The sequence below is a fragment of the Trypanosoma brucei genome, chromosome 10, assembly GCF_000002445.2.
Source record: "Trypanosoma brucei brucei TREU927 chromosome 10, whole genome shotgun sequence".
In the NCBI taxonomy this organism is placed as follows: Eukaryota; Euglenozoa; class Kinetoplastea; order Trypanosomatida; family Trypanosomatidae; genus Trypanosoma; species Trypanosoma brucei.
The window spans coordinates 160,973-173,352 of NC_007283.1; the positions used below are offsets into that span (position 1 = coordinate 160,973).

Sequence of the window (12,380 nt, forward strand, 5' to 3'; positions counted from 1 at the left end):
CTGGAAAGGTGAAAGGGGGAGGAGGAAGACGTCTTGTTTCCATTTTCTTTTTGTTTTCATTTTGTTTATTTGTTTGTTTTGGGTGATAGCGGTGCTGTGGTGAAGTTCTGTGATAATTCTCTACCAAATTAAAAGCATTATTTTGTTTTCTATTAGTATTTCGTATGTTTGTGTTGAAGGCTTATTCCTTTGTTGGGGTTTCATGAGGGTCATAACCATTTTAAAGAAATATGGAAGGACTAAATATGTGTACGTATGTATGTGTTTTTGATTGCTCGGGAGAATTCTTGTGGGAGGTGGAGTTTCTTTTTTTTTTTTTTTTGCTTTTTTCTTCTTTTTTTAGAAAAAAAAATGTTAGCTTCAAATCGTAAAAACTGGTACATCTTGGAGGTCATTATGAACCAATAATGATAGTAATATTGAAAGGAAAAGAAAGGTGGGGGAAAGGGGGGAATTGCTTTTACCGTCAGGATATACGATTAGTGGAGAGTCGTATAAACAAAAAAGTTGTGTCTAATCTTTCTGTATGCGTGCTTGTGTTTGTGTGTGTACATGGATGTGTATGTGTATGTGCAAATGTTGGCGATGGTCGGTGGATTTATCAATGTTTATATGTGTGTTTGTATATCTTTTCTTTTTTTTTTCTTTTAGGTTTTGCCGCTACCATTTTGCTTTTTTTTTGTTTTACTTTTTGTTTCTTTTGTTTTCTTTAACTTCCACCTTTGTCGTCGTCATAATCATCACTACCACCATTAGGCGCTCCCCTTCGTTTTTTAAACACGCAGCTGATTGGTACACTTCTGTATTTAACTTTTCCTTCATTCCCGCATTTACCAGTTTGTACCTGATTTTTTACTCTGTTTTTCTTTGTTTTGCTTTTATCCTTTTCATTTTTGTTTTATGGTGTTGTTGGTGGTTGCCTTTCATCCATTTAGTTTTTTGCCACTAACTTGTCTTCCTTTAAGAACAAAAAAACTATTTCCCCCTCATTTAGCCTCTTCTTTTTCTTTTTTGCCCTTTTTTGTCGCTGCGTTTGTGATTTTTTTTTTAAACCCCCACTTTTCCGTTTCCTCTTCTCCTCTTTCTCTAATACCTTTCCCTTCTTTTGAGTGTTTTACAGTGAATCCGTTCGTTTTTGCTCAAATTATTTTACTTTTGTCCCGCAATTTTTTCTTGTTTCGCAGGAACGAATTTATAACACCGTTCATGGACTTGTTTGCATTTGTGAACTTATAGTACCGTCGGATTTACTGTTACCCTTCACCTATTTTCCTGTTAAGTATAAATATATAATATATATATATATATGTACATATATATTTACATGCATATATTTATGTAAACTGTGAAAATAGGGTTGGTTATTAGTTTCCACTATTTTCACACGCATATGCGTATGTATGTGTGTTTGTAAAGGAGGGGTAAGGTAGAAGAGAAAACAATGAGAGAGGTGTGAAATGTGCTTAACTTTTGATTTGAGTTATTTCATTTCGCATAAATGGAGGACGATTTTTCTTTTCTTTTTTTCTTCCTGTTGTATGAAAGCGCGTGAGAGTGAGGAAAAAGAGGGGAAGAAGGAATAAACAAACGGGCGAATGAATTTTGGCAACAGTAACGCTGGTGAATGATTAAGGAAGGAAATATTTTGCTGCTTTTTACGGGATGATGAATGATACGGGTGAGCACCTCTTCCAGCAGCACCTGTTTTGTTTTGTTGTTGCTTTTTTTTTTTTTTTACAAGAGAGAAAAAGAACAGAAAGTGGAAGGAAAAATGAAGGATTAACGTAGGAACAAAGAGGAATAACATTTGAGATATTTGTATTGGATGTTGTACCTTTTCCATACCTCATTCGCATGCAGTTGAGGTGTTTCTTGCGGCTGGGGGTAGGTGTAATTTTTTTTTTAATAATAATAATAATTATTATTATTATTTATCTTGCGTTTATTACCTGCCAGACACGGCGATATGTTTCTCATTTTCCATTGGCTAAAATGTCCGTGTATTTCCTTCTCCACATGTTCCCTTACCCTCTTTTTTTTGTTGTTATCTTACCTTTACACACTTAATTTATTGTTATAATGTAGCGGCGCCTTCTCCTCGTTTGTTTGTTTATTTTTATTTTTGGTCCTCCTCCGGGTGTTGCTGCAGCCTCATGAGTTTTATATTTAAGTACTTTCAGCGAGGCGCTTCTGGTTTTTGCCAACGCCTTTATATGAAATACAATGTGCTTTATTGTATAGAGAGAGAGAGAGTAGTCCTCGCGCTAATGCACTTCACCATAGCAATCTTGTTCCACTCTTCCCATCGTCAATCAGATAGCTAGTATTTAAAAAAAAATAAAAATAATAAAACTTGAGTCAAGACAATGTGAAGGTGATGAACGAACGCACATGCAACTGCAGCTTTAAACTGCAGGGTTGTGTTGCTCGTTTGCGCTTTCTGGTTTGATACGCTGCTTACGAGTTACTCATAATATATTTTAACATAATTCCATCTCACTCCTGTTTTTCTCCCCCTTCTTTTTTCTCTCCTCCTACATTCGTTTACGAACACACAGCGGTACTCTTTTAGGTTCAGCTCGGTAATATATATATATATATATATATTACCTGTGTACACCCAATTGATTGTATTTGGGTGACGAGGCAGCGCTTCTTAGCGCCCGACTAGGGGAAAAGGGGGCGGATACGATATAGCAGGGAAAAGGTAAAAGAGGGAAAAGTAAGAAATTAGTGGAAAATAAAGGTAAAGGGATAAAAACTTGTACCAAATGGAGTTTCCGCAAGTCACATGTGATGATGTGAATGCTCTCGTTCAAATGTGTTCAATACCGCACGAGACGGCCATCACGTCGCTTAAGCAATGCTCGTCAAGTTTATTTGTGCTTCTCTATCAGCGGTTGTTCAACTGTACAATCGTGGGCATCGAGAGCTCTCCCTATACTGTGGAGCAGAAGAAATGGAACGTGAAGTGTGTTCTGAATGAATTGTGTGCCAAATGCGGTATGAATGTTGAAGGGATCGACGCTGAGAAAATTGTCCAACTCAATGAAGAGCACATTAGTCGCCTTATCGCACTTTTCCTTGAAATTGCAAACCGCATGAGTATCCATACCGGCGCCGGGCGCGGTGCGCTGCCTGTTGGCGCAGGTTTAACTGCTCCCACACCATTTCCAGCCGCTGCACTGCGACCCAAGTTGGCTGAAGTTCCACGTGATCCCGCGGAAGATGGGACTTGGTATCCTCCAGCTGCTGCAACACATGTATTACCTACACATTTGATGAGACCCGTCCACGCGGCAGAGGGTCATATGAGAGCTGCTGTTCAGGCATATTTGCATCACAATGAATCCTCTTATCGAGGGCATCACGACTCTGCTCAACTTGGGGATGCAGTGGACAGTGCGCATGAAAAACATAAGGACAACCACGACTCTATGAGAAGTGGCAGAAAGTTTTATGCCGATGTAGTTGAAGCTGAGATGTCCGTGTCCGATGTTGCGAATAGCGGTGACGATGACAAGGCAACTTTGTTAGATGAAGAGGATGATGGTGGAAGCGGCGGGAGTTTTGTAAACACGGAGGAAAAGGAGATTCCCACAAGTCAACTCGTAGAGGTGTGGAGCGCTCAAGTCATTCCACCGAAGCGACATATCGGCATGGGAGACTCCCCAGACCTAACGGAATTACGTGGCCAACTAACCGCTATGGACAAGTGCTTACGGAGAGGAGAACAACGAAGGGTTCGGCTCCGCCACCAACAACGTCAGCAAAGCGCGGCTCAAAACCAGCGAGGTCATATGGATCCGGTTAGTGATGGTGTCAGTGCTCAAATGTGGCGTGACAGGCGCGCAATAGCTTCAGCCTTCTTGCCCCATGGCCTCAATGTTGATACCATTAAAGGAAACAAATTTTATGAGAAGCAACCGAGGCGGATGATCGACTATGAGCGTAGAAATGAGAAGATTGAAATGCTCCGTTCGGTAAGGTTTATTGATGAATTAGAGAGGGAAGTCGGTCGCAAGATGGTGCAGCAGCATCGAGATACTACAATGAAGCTTCGGGAGGAAGTTAAAGCCGCATTGGAACGGGATCGACAAGAGGTTTTGGAGCGAAGAAGGCTTATTCGTGAAGAGGATCAAAAATACCGCAACGCGTACACCGCAATTCTCACTGCTGCCAGTAATGATTTACGTATGACCAAGGTACTGATGCTAGAGCGAATGCAACATCTTGCTCAGCAACATGCCCTTTCATTACGAGAAAGTCGCCGTATGTGTCAACTTCTTAAGCGGGAGAGTAAAGAGCGGGTTCGTCATGACCTCCTCCGCTACGCAAGTGCCGTGACGGAGTGGCAATCACATTTTGTTATCTAAAGGAATAAATGGAAGTGAATTTGAAAAATGGTGTACCGGTGGGTGGGGGGTGGGGTGGGGTGGAGGCGCAGGCGAAATGAAGAACACCAATACAATAAATAAATAAATGAATAGATACAGTAGCACAACAAAAGAAAATAACTTAAAATGAATGAAGGAGAGAGAAGGGAGGGGGAAAAAAAGTAACGTGAGGAAAAGGTGGGTCAGCAAGAAGGTAGTGAAAAGAGCATGTAGATGCTATGGGCATCAACTGGGGACGAAAGGAGGTAAACTGTGGTTAACAACCCTGTTTGGAGGAAAGGGAATTAATGGTATTCTTAAATTCCACTAAAATTTCCCCTCCCGCTTCGCATTCGCAGTTGCGTGTTCGTTGATACGCATGTGCGCATACTTTTTTTTCTTTTGTTTTTGTTAAATTATACATTTGGTTGCGGTGTGTCAGTGTGGTTTCCACCACGCAGGAAATTGTGACGTTTTTTTTTGTTTTTGCGTGTGTCCGTGAATGCCTGATTACGTTTCAGTTTGGTTGCAGCTTAGTTCCCTACTTACTGGTACTGCGCACATGCGTTTTTTTTCTCATTTTTTCTTCCTTCAACATTGGTTCATTATTTCCACCCTGGTAAATATTTGTTTGTTTTTCTTTTCTTTGTTTATTAACAGTAATTTATTTTTCCTGTTTTAAAGAGAAATTGAGGTGAGAAGAAAAGTGGAGGGAAAAGAAAACAGAAGAATTACTTACATTTTGTTTTATTTATTTTATCTGTGCAGCCATTTTACAGTCATTTCGTAGTAGTTGCAACTGCACACATCTGCGATTGTAAAAGTTTTTTTTTGTTTTTTCTGTTGAAGTTCCTATTCCATGATATATTCTTGAACACCTCCAACCTCGTAGCGTCGCTGCGCATGACATTTCCCTTTTATTTTTCTTTTCTTTTATGCTGAAGCGGTGTCGTATTCACTGTGTAGACCGTGTTTTACAACGCAATAGTTAATTATAGACACACGCAGGGAAGTTTGCTTCTTTTTTTACTTTTTTACTTTTGTGTGTGTGTGTTTGGTTTGTTTGTTTGTTTGCTGCCACGTTGATGATGAATTGTGTCGTTATTGTTGGGAAGAAGAAGTGAATGAAGTCTGTGGAGCCGCTTTTTTCTTTTTTTTCTTTTTTTTTACGTATAAGTGTCAATCGACACTTTGAACAAATGTGTATGGGAGAAGGTACGAACCCATGGCTCGAAGGAGTGGGCAGAAGTGAACAATGTGGTGAATGGGCGGCGGTTGTATGAAATGGCTTGTATACATGCATATGTTTTGTTTTATGTTTGTACGTCTTCGTGTTCCTCCCTGTGTTTTGTATATTGGAGGATGCCTTTTGCTTGCCTCTATTTTTTTTCTTCTTTTAAAGATACTGTTCCCCCTCAAAGTCCTGCTGTGTTCATTCTTTTCTTGATTACGCGTATCGATAATGCGTTTTTAAGGAATGTTTTCACGACAAGCGCTTTCTCTCTTCCTTCTCGTTATCTTTGGCCCCTACCCTCGAACGAACTAATGTATAATAATAACAAATAAAAACCAAAGAGAAGGGAACTCACGGCGTGGATATTAAAAAAAAAATAGCTGCACACTAGGGTAGCTGTGTGCAGTAATAGTTCCTTTAGTGGAGGATTCTACTGGCAGGTGGTGGTGCTACTGTCAGTTTGTAACGGTAAAAGACAGGAATGTCGTACAAATATAGCAGTAGAGAATATTGTTCACCTGTTTGTATGAGATGCGTGAAGTCGAATGGGGTACGAGGAAGTGTTGATACCGTGGGCGGGGATACGGGACGGTGCGAGTGTCACACTTCGATCGGGCATCGACATAAATATTCAGTGGAGCGAAAGAACAATGCGGGTAGACAAACAACCTCCATATTGTCACCTGCACCATGCAGCGCCCGCGGTACTGCAACCGATGCTCCTGCTGATCGCCAAAATGTTGACGGCCAGCGGCGTTCTTCATTTGCAAAACCCTCCCCAAATGACATAGTTTGGATCCCCACCTCTCAACTTCTTCCCCGTTTTCATGGCACTGACACCGGTGGAAGCAATGAAGAGGAGGAGTACTGCCCAGTGACGAAGTGGCCAAAACCGCAAGATATTCCGTTGCCGTCGATGATTCCCCTCCCTTCCAGTGTTCTGCGCTCCCTTCCGCCGGAAAAGTCACAACCGCCATCACAATGGTCTTCCATCCCCGTAAATGAACAAACGATTAAGAAAAAGCGGGGATGTGACGGCCAGGGGTATGAAGTCGCGGAACGGCCCGTAGCACCAAGTGTGAGAGTAGAAGGGCATGTGTGTCCATGTGAAAAGCGCATGTTACATACGTATCCGAGCAACCGCGAAACGGCAGAAACACATGAGGAGGCGGAGCAACAAAAGTGTGATGTAAAAGAATCTGAAGAAGAACCGGCCAATATCAACAACAACAACAACACTCCGGGACAATATATTAATGAGTGCTGTGACTCTGATGAAACTCAAAAGTATGACAGCGTACAGATGTGGTGCCAGTCACTTCGGCAACCGACTCGTCGGTGTGAGCAGCCACCACCGCGTTCAAGAAAATCGAGTGCTTCCCCTACAGCCGAGGGGTTTGCGGCTTGTGGCACCTCTCAGCACAGATGTACGGCAACTCATCCAGACGGTTCTTGCGAGAGGCGACGAGATTCGGAGTTGCGTGGCGGTAGTGGCGCTCGCGAGAATTCTTTACATCCTCCTCGGAAGAGCGTGGATAGCAAGGTTTCGAGGGGAACAAACAACATTCACGCAAGAAAATCTGAAACACGTAAATTGCGTGAGGTTGTGAATGTTAGAACCACGTCTTCTAATTCAGATACGGCTTCGGTGAGAAGTGAGCCGGAGGAGGTTTCCAGAGATAGGGAAGAGAGGTTTCGGGTGCACCTGACAAACATGGATGAGTTGTATCGACATCTACTGAGCAGATACGATGAGTTCCAGAAAGATCATGCGGATTTCTTGGAAAAAAATGGCAGCTCGAGACGGGTTGTGGATGAACAAACTGCGCATCCACAGAAACTTTCCATAAAGAAGGACACGGTTGACTTAGTAGATGACATACCCCCATTACCTGAACGCGGGTACTCGGGTAAGTTATATCCGCTTTCTGAAGACTCTCAGAAACTTCAAGAGCAGTTGATTAGCCTGGAGACGCGGTGGAAACAAACTGGAAGACCTAAAAAAGGAGGCGCGGAGGAACGAATGTGGGGTCTGGCTGAAACTGCAGTGAATGCAGAAAGGGACCGGAAGCAAACGCGACCACTGGCACGGCGCACAAAGACTCTCTCCGCCGATCGGAAATTTTCCAGCGGTCGAACATATGTGGTGAAAAAAGCAGAAAGTAAAGAATCAAGGGGTAGAACTCAGAGTGTGAAGCGTGTTCCAACTGATTCTAAAATTGTCGGAACCACAAGGCACATGTCTCCTCAGGGTGGTGCACGGCGCCGTGACGTCTCTCCACAGTTGGTCTACAACTTCCTCGCTGCTCAGAAAGACAAAAATAGTGAGGAAAACGACGGCAACGGTGAGTGTGTAAGCGACAGTAGGGGTAGACACTTGGATTTCACTAGGGAACAAGTTCTCCACCTAGTTCGTGAACGAAAGATGTTATTTAGTCGTGAAGAGAAAAAATGATTTTTGTACCATTATTGTTATTACTGTTATTATTATTGTTATTGTTGTTGTTGCCATTAGTAGTTATGGCCTATGCAGCACGCTTTTCGTTTTGTTTTGCTCATTGATGGAAAAGATCAAATAAAGAAATGAACACGCGGGTAAGATTAGAGCCGTACTCTTGTTTTGGGGAGGGATCAACCGTATCTGCCAGGAGAATATCACGGCAGCAAGAGGTGAAGCAGTACACGGATGGTTGATGTTTTTGTGTTTTACTCTTTTGCTTTGTTTTGCTTGTTAGTGGCCTTTGCATTTTATCAAACTGGTACCCCTCTGCCTATATGCCCAAGCAACCTGCTAGTTTGCGGAGTTTTTCTCTTACCATCATCATCATCACAATTATTATCGTTGAATCGCGTTAGCTCCCTCCTCCATTTTTTTTAAATACTGCTGTTGGTACGTATATCCGCTTCTCATTGTGTTATCTTCTTTTCTCCCGAGTGAGGAACAGCCGCACGAAATGAAGCCATGTGTTTCCGCTGCAGCTCCTGCGGATTGGCCGGTTGCCAGCGATGAACAAAAACCATCGCGACCGGAGACAGCAATGGAGCACGACGAGGAAACGCGGGGGTGTTCGTCTTCTTCTGTGAGACTTCAGGGCTATGGAGTGAGCGGTGCGGGATCCTTAATGGACTCCATGAGGCAGCGGGAGATGAGTGGCTCGGCTTTTTTTATGTTTTCCCTAGATGGTGTAAACACCGATGACCCACTCGCAGGTAATGTGTCTCCCCTTGCGGCGTTGTGTCCTGCAGGGCAATACTCGAAAGAGTCTCAACACTGGTTTTGGAAGGTGCTGTCTAACACGTCATCATGGGGCATGACTGCTTGCGGTAGCGTGTCGTACTCATCGTGGGCCGACCCCAAATCCGTGCGATGTATTGAAGGTCAACTTCGTTTAGGGGCATTTTTAGGTATACACGCAGTTGTTGTACCCCTTCCTGATTTCGATGAGGAAGATCCCCAGTGCTCTGAGAAACTTAAAGCGGCTGCGCTTGTAATCTCCAAGCATTTGCAGCACTCACAAACAACAAACGTTTGGGTACGCTGCGACGCTTCACGCCAAGCTGATCGTGTGGCTTTTTCGCGCCTTCGTACATTTGTTCTTTGGGGTGGGGAAAATCCACCCACCGCTGAAGAAGCACCGCACCGAGTCGTTCGTCCGGCTCCTTACAGGATTGTAGCGTTTCTGAACTTTTCCGAAACGTTTGGTGCGATACCATCAGAGTGGCTTGGGGAGTCCGTTGCCGCGTTTGAACTTCCCAACGCTGAAAAGCTAAGGCGTGCGTTAAGCGCATCCGATTGCGGACGGCATATGAAACTTCCAAGTGACTTGATGCCACTGAAGGATTCTTACTGGGGCACTGCCCAACCGATGTTCGTTTCCCTAGCCACGTTCGTTGTTGAGCTGTTGCGCCGACGAGCAGCTCCAGTTTTTGCGATGGAGGAATTTGTTGATTCGTATCAATTGTTGAATACCTTGTACGAGATGCACGTAGCAGACGGGGGAAGAGATAAGTTTTTCGACTACGAAGATGTCTTGCAACTTCCACTACAGCCTCTTGGACATATGCTTGCTAGTGGGGTGTATGAAGTGTTCGAACAAGATCGCACAAAATATCAACAGTACCACACTGCCATGAGCAAATATTTTAATGAGTGGTTGAACCACAGCGAAAGCCGCAGTCACGAGAAGATGTGGTTGCAAGGACCTAATCCCCGAGACGGTTGTGGTTGCAGCGCAATGGGAAGTGTGTATGTTGTGTTGCTTGGTGCTGGTCGGGGTCCATTGATCAGCGAGTGCTTGTGCGCTGCAACAGGTGTTGGGGTTCGCGTTCATTTATTTGTCGTAGAGAAAAATCCCGAGGCGTTGGAACTCGTGCGGCTGCGCGTGCGTGCTGATCCGCAGTGGCATGACTGGATGAATTACTCTGGCCACGTAGTCGAAACAATTTATGCAGATGGCCGTAGTGTGTGGTCTGGAGAGGCTCCCGGAAGTGATGATCGGTTGCCGCCATACTGGGGTCTTTGTGATCTCGTTGTGTCCGAGTTACTTGGAAGTTTCGGCGACAATGAATTGAGTCCTGAGTGCCTTGATGATTTTTACTGCAATCTGTTGAGTTACCAAGAGTCGTCTGGGATCCCGTGTAATCCCTATCTGACGTCAATTCCACAGCAGTACACGGCATGGATTGCCCCACTGCATTCGGCGCGCATGGAGGAGTCGGTTGCAACTGCTGCTTTTGGAGGCCTCACAACTCCGCCAGCGGATTGCCACGACCGTCACGCCGCGTTGTACCACTCTATGTTTGTCAGCAACGTTTGCCGTGCGGTTGGATTGTGCCTCCCTCAACCTTGCTGGACGTTCCACCACTTCGCAACTAAAGTTCAATCGAAGGAACGAGAGGCAACACTTAACTTTACGTTGTCGGGAGATGGAAGGTTCAGTGGATTTATTTGCTACTTCTCCGCTGTGCTCTTTACTCCCGGGGACACGGGGAATGTTGAAGACAGCATCGCATTACTTTGCGCATCCGCTGGGTCGCTCTCCACCGTCCAGTACGGGCGCACTACTGGTTTATTTAGTTGGTTTCCTGCTTTTCTTCCTGTGGAGCCTCGTGATGTGGTGGAGGTGAAATGTGGAGATGAGCTGAGCATCCATCTGAAACGTTGTGTGGACGTTAAGAAAGGACGTGTATGGTACGAGTATGAAGCCTCAATTCTTGTGAAGGGACATCCAGATGGAAAATTTATGAAGCGGTTGACAAAGACGATGAATGCTGGCGGATGGGCGGGCCACATTTCTCTGCTGACGTGAGTAATGCACTCGCTATAACGTTTATTTTTCACTATGATGTTTTTTTTTTCTTTTTGTGACAGACCAGTTGTTAATTCATTTAATCTCTCGTGCACGCTTCGTTTTGCCGCTGTCTGTGTATGGTCAGCTTTACGTGCAGTTCAATGTTCCCACTGTCACCGTTTTGTTGTCTTTTGTACGCCTCGTTCATTGTTAGAACGAAGCATATACATGTGCACACATACAAACTTTTGTTTATGGATGAAGGAGTCTTATTGGCGATGTAGTGATCGCGTGCGGAACTCTTTCTTTTTTACTTCGTATAAAATGTCGTGTTCTGTCGTCTGTACCCTTTGCTAGTTCAGCATCGGTATAAGGTTGTAGGAGCACAAAACTGGAAAAAAAGAGCAAAAGTAAGAATACAACCAACAAGAAGAAGCTGTTGGACTCTTGCACGCAACGAGACCCCACACACACAAAAAAAAATTTCCCTCTATTACTTTGCTGTAGGGTTTACACCAAGGAAGCAGCACCACCTGGAGGTTTGCACTATTTAGGTATCCGCGATAAGACATTCACGGATAACATATATAAAGGGACAGAAACGTGATTGAAGTCACTACTTAGAATATAAATATGCCCCGTTATTACACCCCACATGAGGTGCGTGCGCACTGCTTCGAGGATGATGCATACGTTTCCATCAATGGGAAAGTTCTAGATATAACTCCTCTCATACAAATGTATCAGGGCACTCGGTACGCCAGTTTGCTGCAGCCGCTTATTCTTGCGGCAGGAACCGATATGACACACCTTCTCGATAAGAAAACAATGGATTTCAAAACATGCATCGATCCAGAGACGGGATTCCGCACGTATGCGCAACCTTTCGGCCGCTTCGCCCACACCCCGACGGTTCTCCCCGACAGTAGCATTGACCTCAGTTATGAGGTGCCATGGTGGCAAGACGAGCGGTACGTTATTGGACAACTCACACGCAAGACCCGAAAAATTCGCATCGTTAATACTCTCAATGGTCACGAACACACACTCGAGGTTTGTTCGGAGGAAACGCTTCGAGAAATAGTGATGACGAGGTACTTGAGCCACAACGCCCACGCGCTAAGCTACACGTGGCGGCGGCTTGACAGTGAACCCCGAGACCTTGATATGGACAAAACGCTAGACGAGAACGGTGTGCTGGACGAGTCGGAGGAATTCGAGTCATTGGGATTAAATGCAGATTATTACATTCCCGCGCTTCATTTGTATTACGATGATGATCTCACGGAGGCGTAATTTGTCTAGAGCGTGGTGCGCCAAAACATTCAAGAAGAGAACGAAGTGTGGGAGAGGGAAGGGACAACGGCAGAGTTTGTTGGAGACGCCCTCGTGTGGACGTGAGGAAGGATAGAGGGAGTTTGGGTTTTTGTGTATGTGACCAAACTGACCGTTTTTTTTTGTTCTTGCCGCGTTTCTTCC

General features: G+C 44.5%; 4 protein-coding genes across 4 annotated transcripts, besides 10 other annotated features; all 4 read left to right on the forward strand.

Annotated features, from left to right (window-relative positions):
- Window positions 1–302: 302 nt before the first annotated feature.
- Window positions 303–341: a microsatellite.
- Window positions 342–523: 182 nt separating this feature from the next.
- Window positions 524–573: a microsatellite.
- A 54-nt stretch (window positions 574–627) lies between these two features.
- Window positions 628–711: a sequence feature (T-rich).
- Window positions 712–1,280: 569 nt separating this feature from the next.
- Window positions 1,281–1,341: a microsatellite.
- Window positions 1,342–1,891: 550 nt separating this feature from the next.
- Window positions 1,892–1,935: a sequence feature (AT_rich).
- A 389-nt stretch (window positions 1,936–2,324) lies between these two features.
- Window positions 2,325–2,352: a sequence feature (AT_rich).
- A 233-nt stretch (window positions 2,353–2,585) lies between these two features.
- Window positions 2,586–2,607: a microsatellite.
- A 164-nt stretch (window positions 2,608–2,771) lies between these two features.
- Tb10.70.7600 (hypothetical protein, conserved) lies at window positions 2,772–4,376 on the forward strand (the record flags this gene model as incomplete). The annotated part of the gene is made up of 1 exon (XM_817227.1): window positions 2,772–4,376. The coding sequence occupies one exon, from the start codon at window positions 2,772–2,774 to the stop codon at window positions 4,374–4,376; it is 1,605 nt and encodes a 534-aa protein (XP_822320.1).
- A 1,012-nt stretch (window positions 4,377–5,388) lies between these two features.
- Window positions 5,389–5,452: a microsatellite.
- A 67-nt stretch (window positions 5,453–5,519) lies between these two features.
- Window positions 5,520–5,544: a microsatellite.
- A 547-nt stretch (window positions 5,545–6,091) lies between these two features.
- Window positions 6,092–8,065, forward strand: Tb10.70.7580 (hypothetical protein, conserved; the record flags this gene model as incomplete). Its single annotated transcript, XM_817228.1, has 1 exon — window positions 6,092–8,065. The coding sequence occupies one exon, from the start codon at window positions 6,092–6,094 to the stop codon at window positions 8,063–8,065; it is 1,974 nt and encodes a 657-aa protein (XP_822321.1).
- Window positions 8,066–8,075: 10 nt separating this feature from the next.
- Window positions 8,076–8,117: a microsatellite.
- Window positions 8,118–8,564: 447 nt separating this feature from the next.
- Tb10.70.7570 (methyltransferase, putative) lies at window positions 8,565–10,919 on the forward strand (the record flags this gene model as incomplete). The annotated part of the gene is made up of 1 exon (XM_817229.1): window positions 8,565–10,919. One exon carries the CDS (start codon window positions 8,565–8,567, stop codon window positions 10,917–10,919), a length of 2,355 nt encoding a protein of 784 aa, XP_822322.1.
- Window positions 10,920–11,534: 615 nt separating this feature from the next.
- On the forward strand, window positions 11,535–12,197 carry Tb10.70.7560 (hypothetical protein, conserved; the record flags this gene model as incomplete). The annotated part of the gene is made up of 1 exon (XM_817230.1): window positions 11,535–12,197. One exon carries the CDS (start codon window positions 11,535–11,537, stop codon window positions 12,195–12,197), a length of 663 nt encoding a protein of 220 aa, XP_822323.1.
- Window positions 12,198–12,380: the final 183 nt, after the last annotated feature.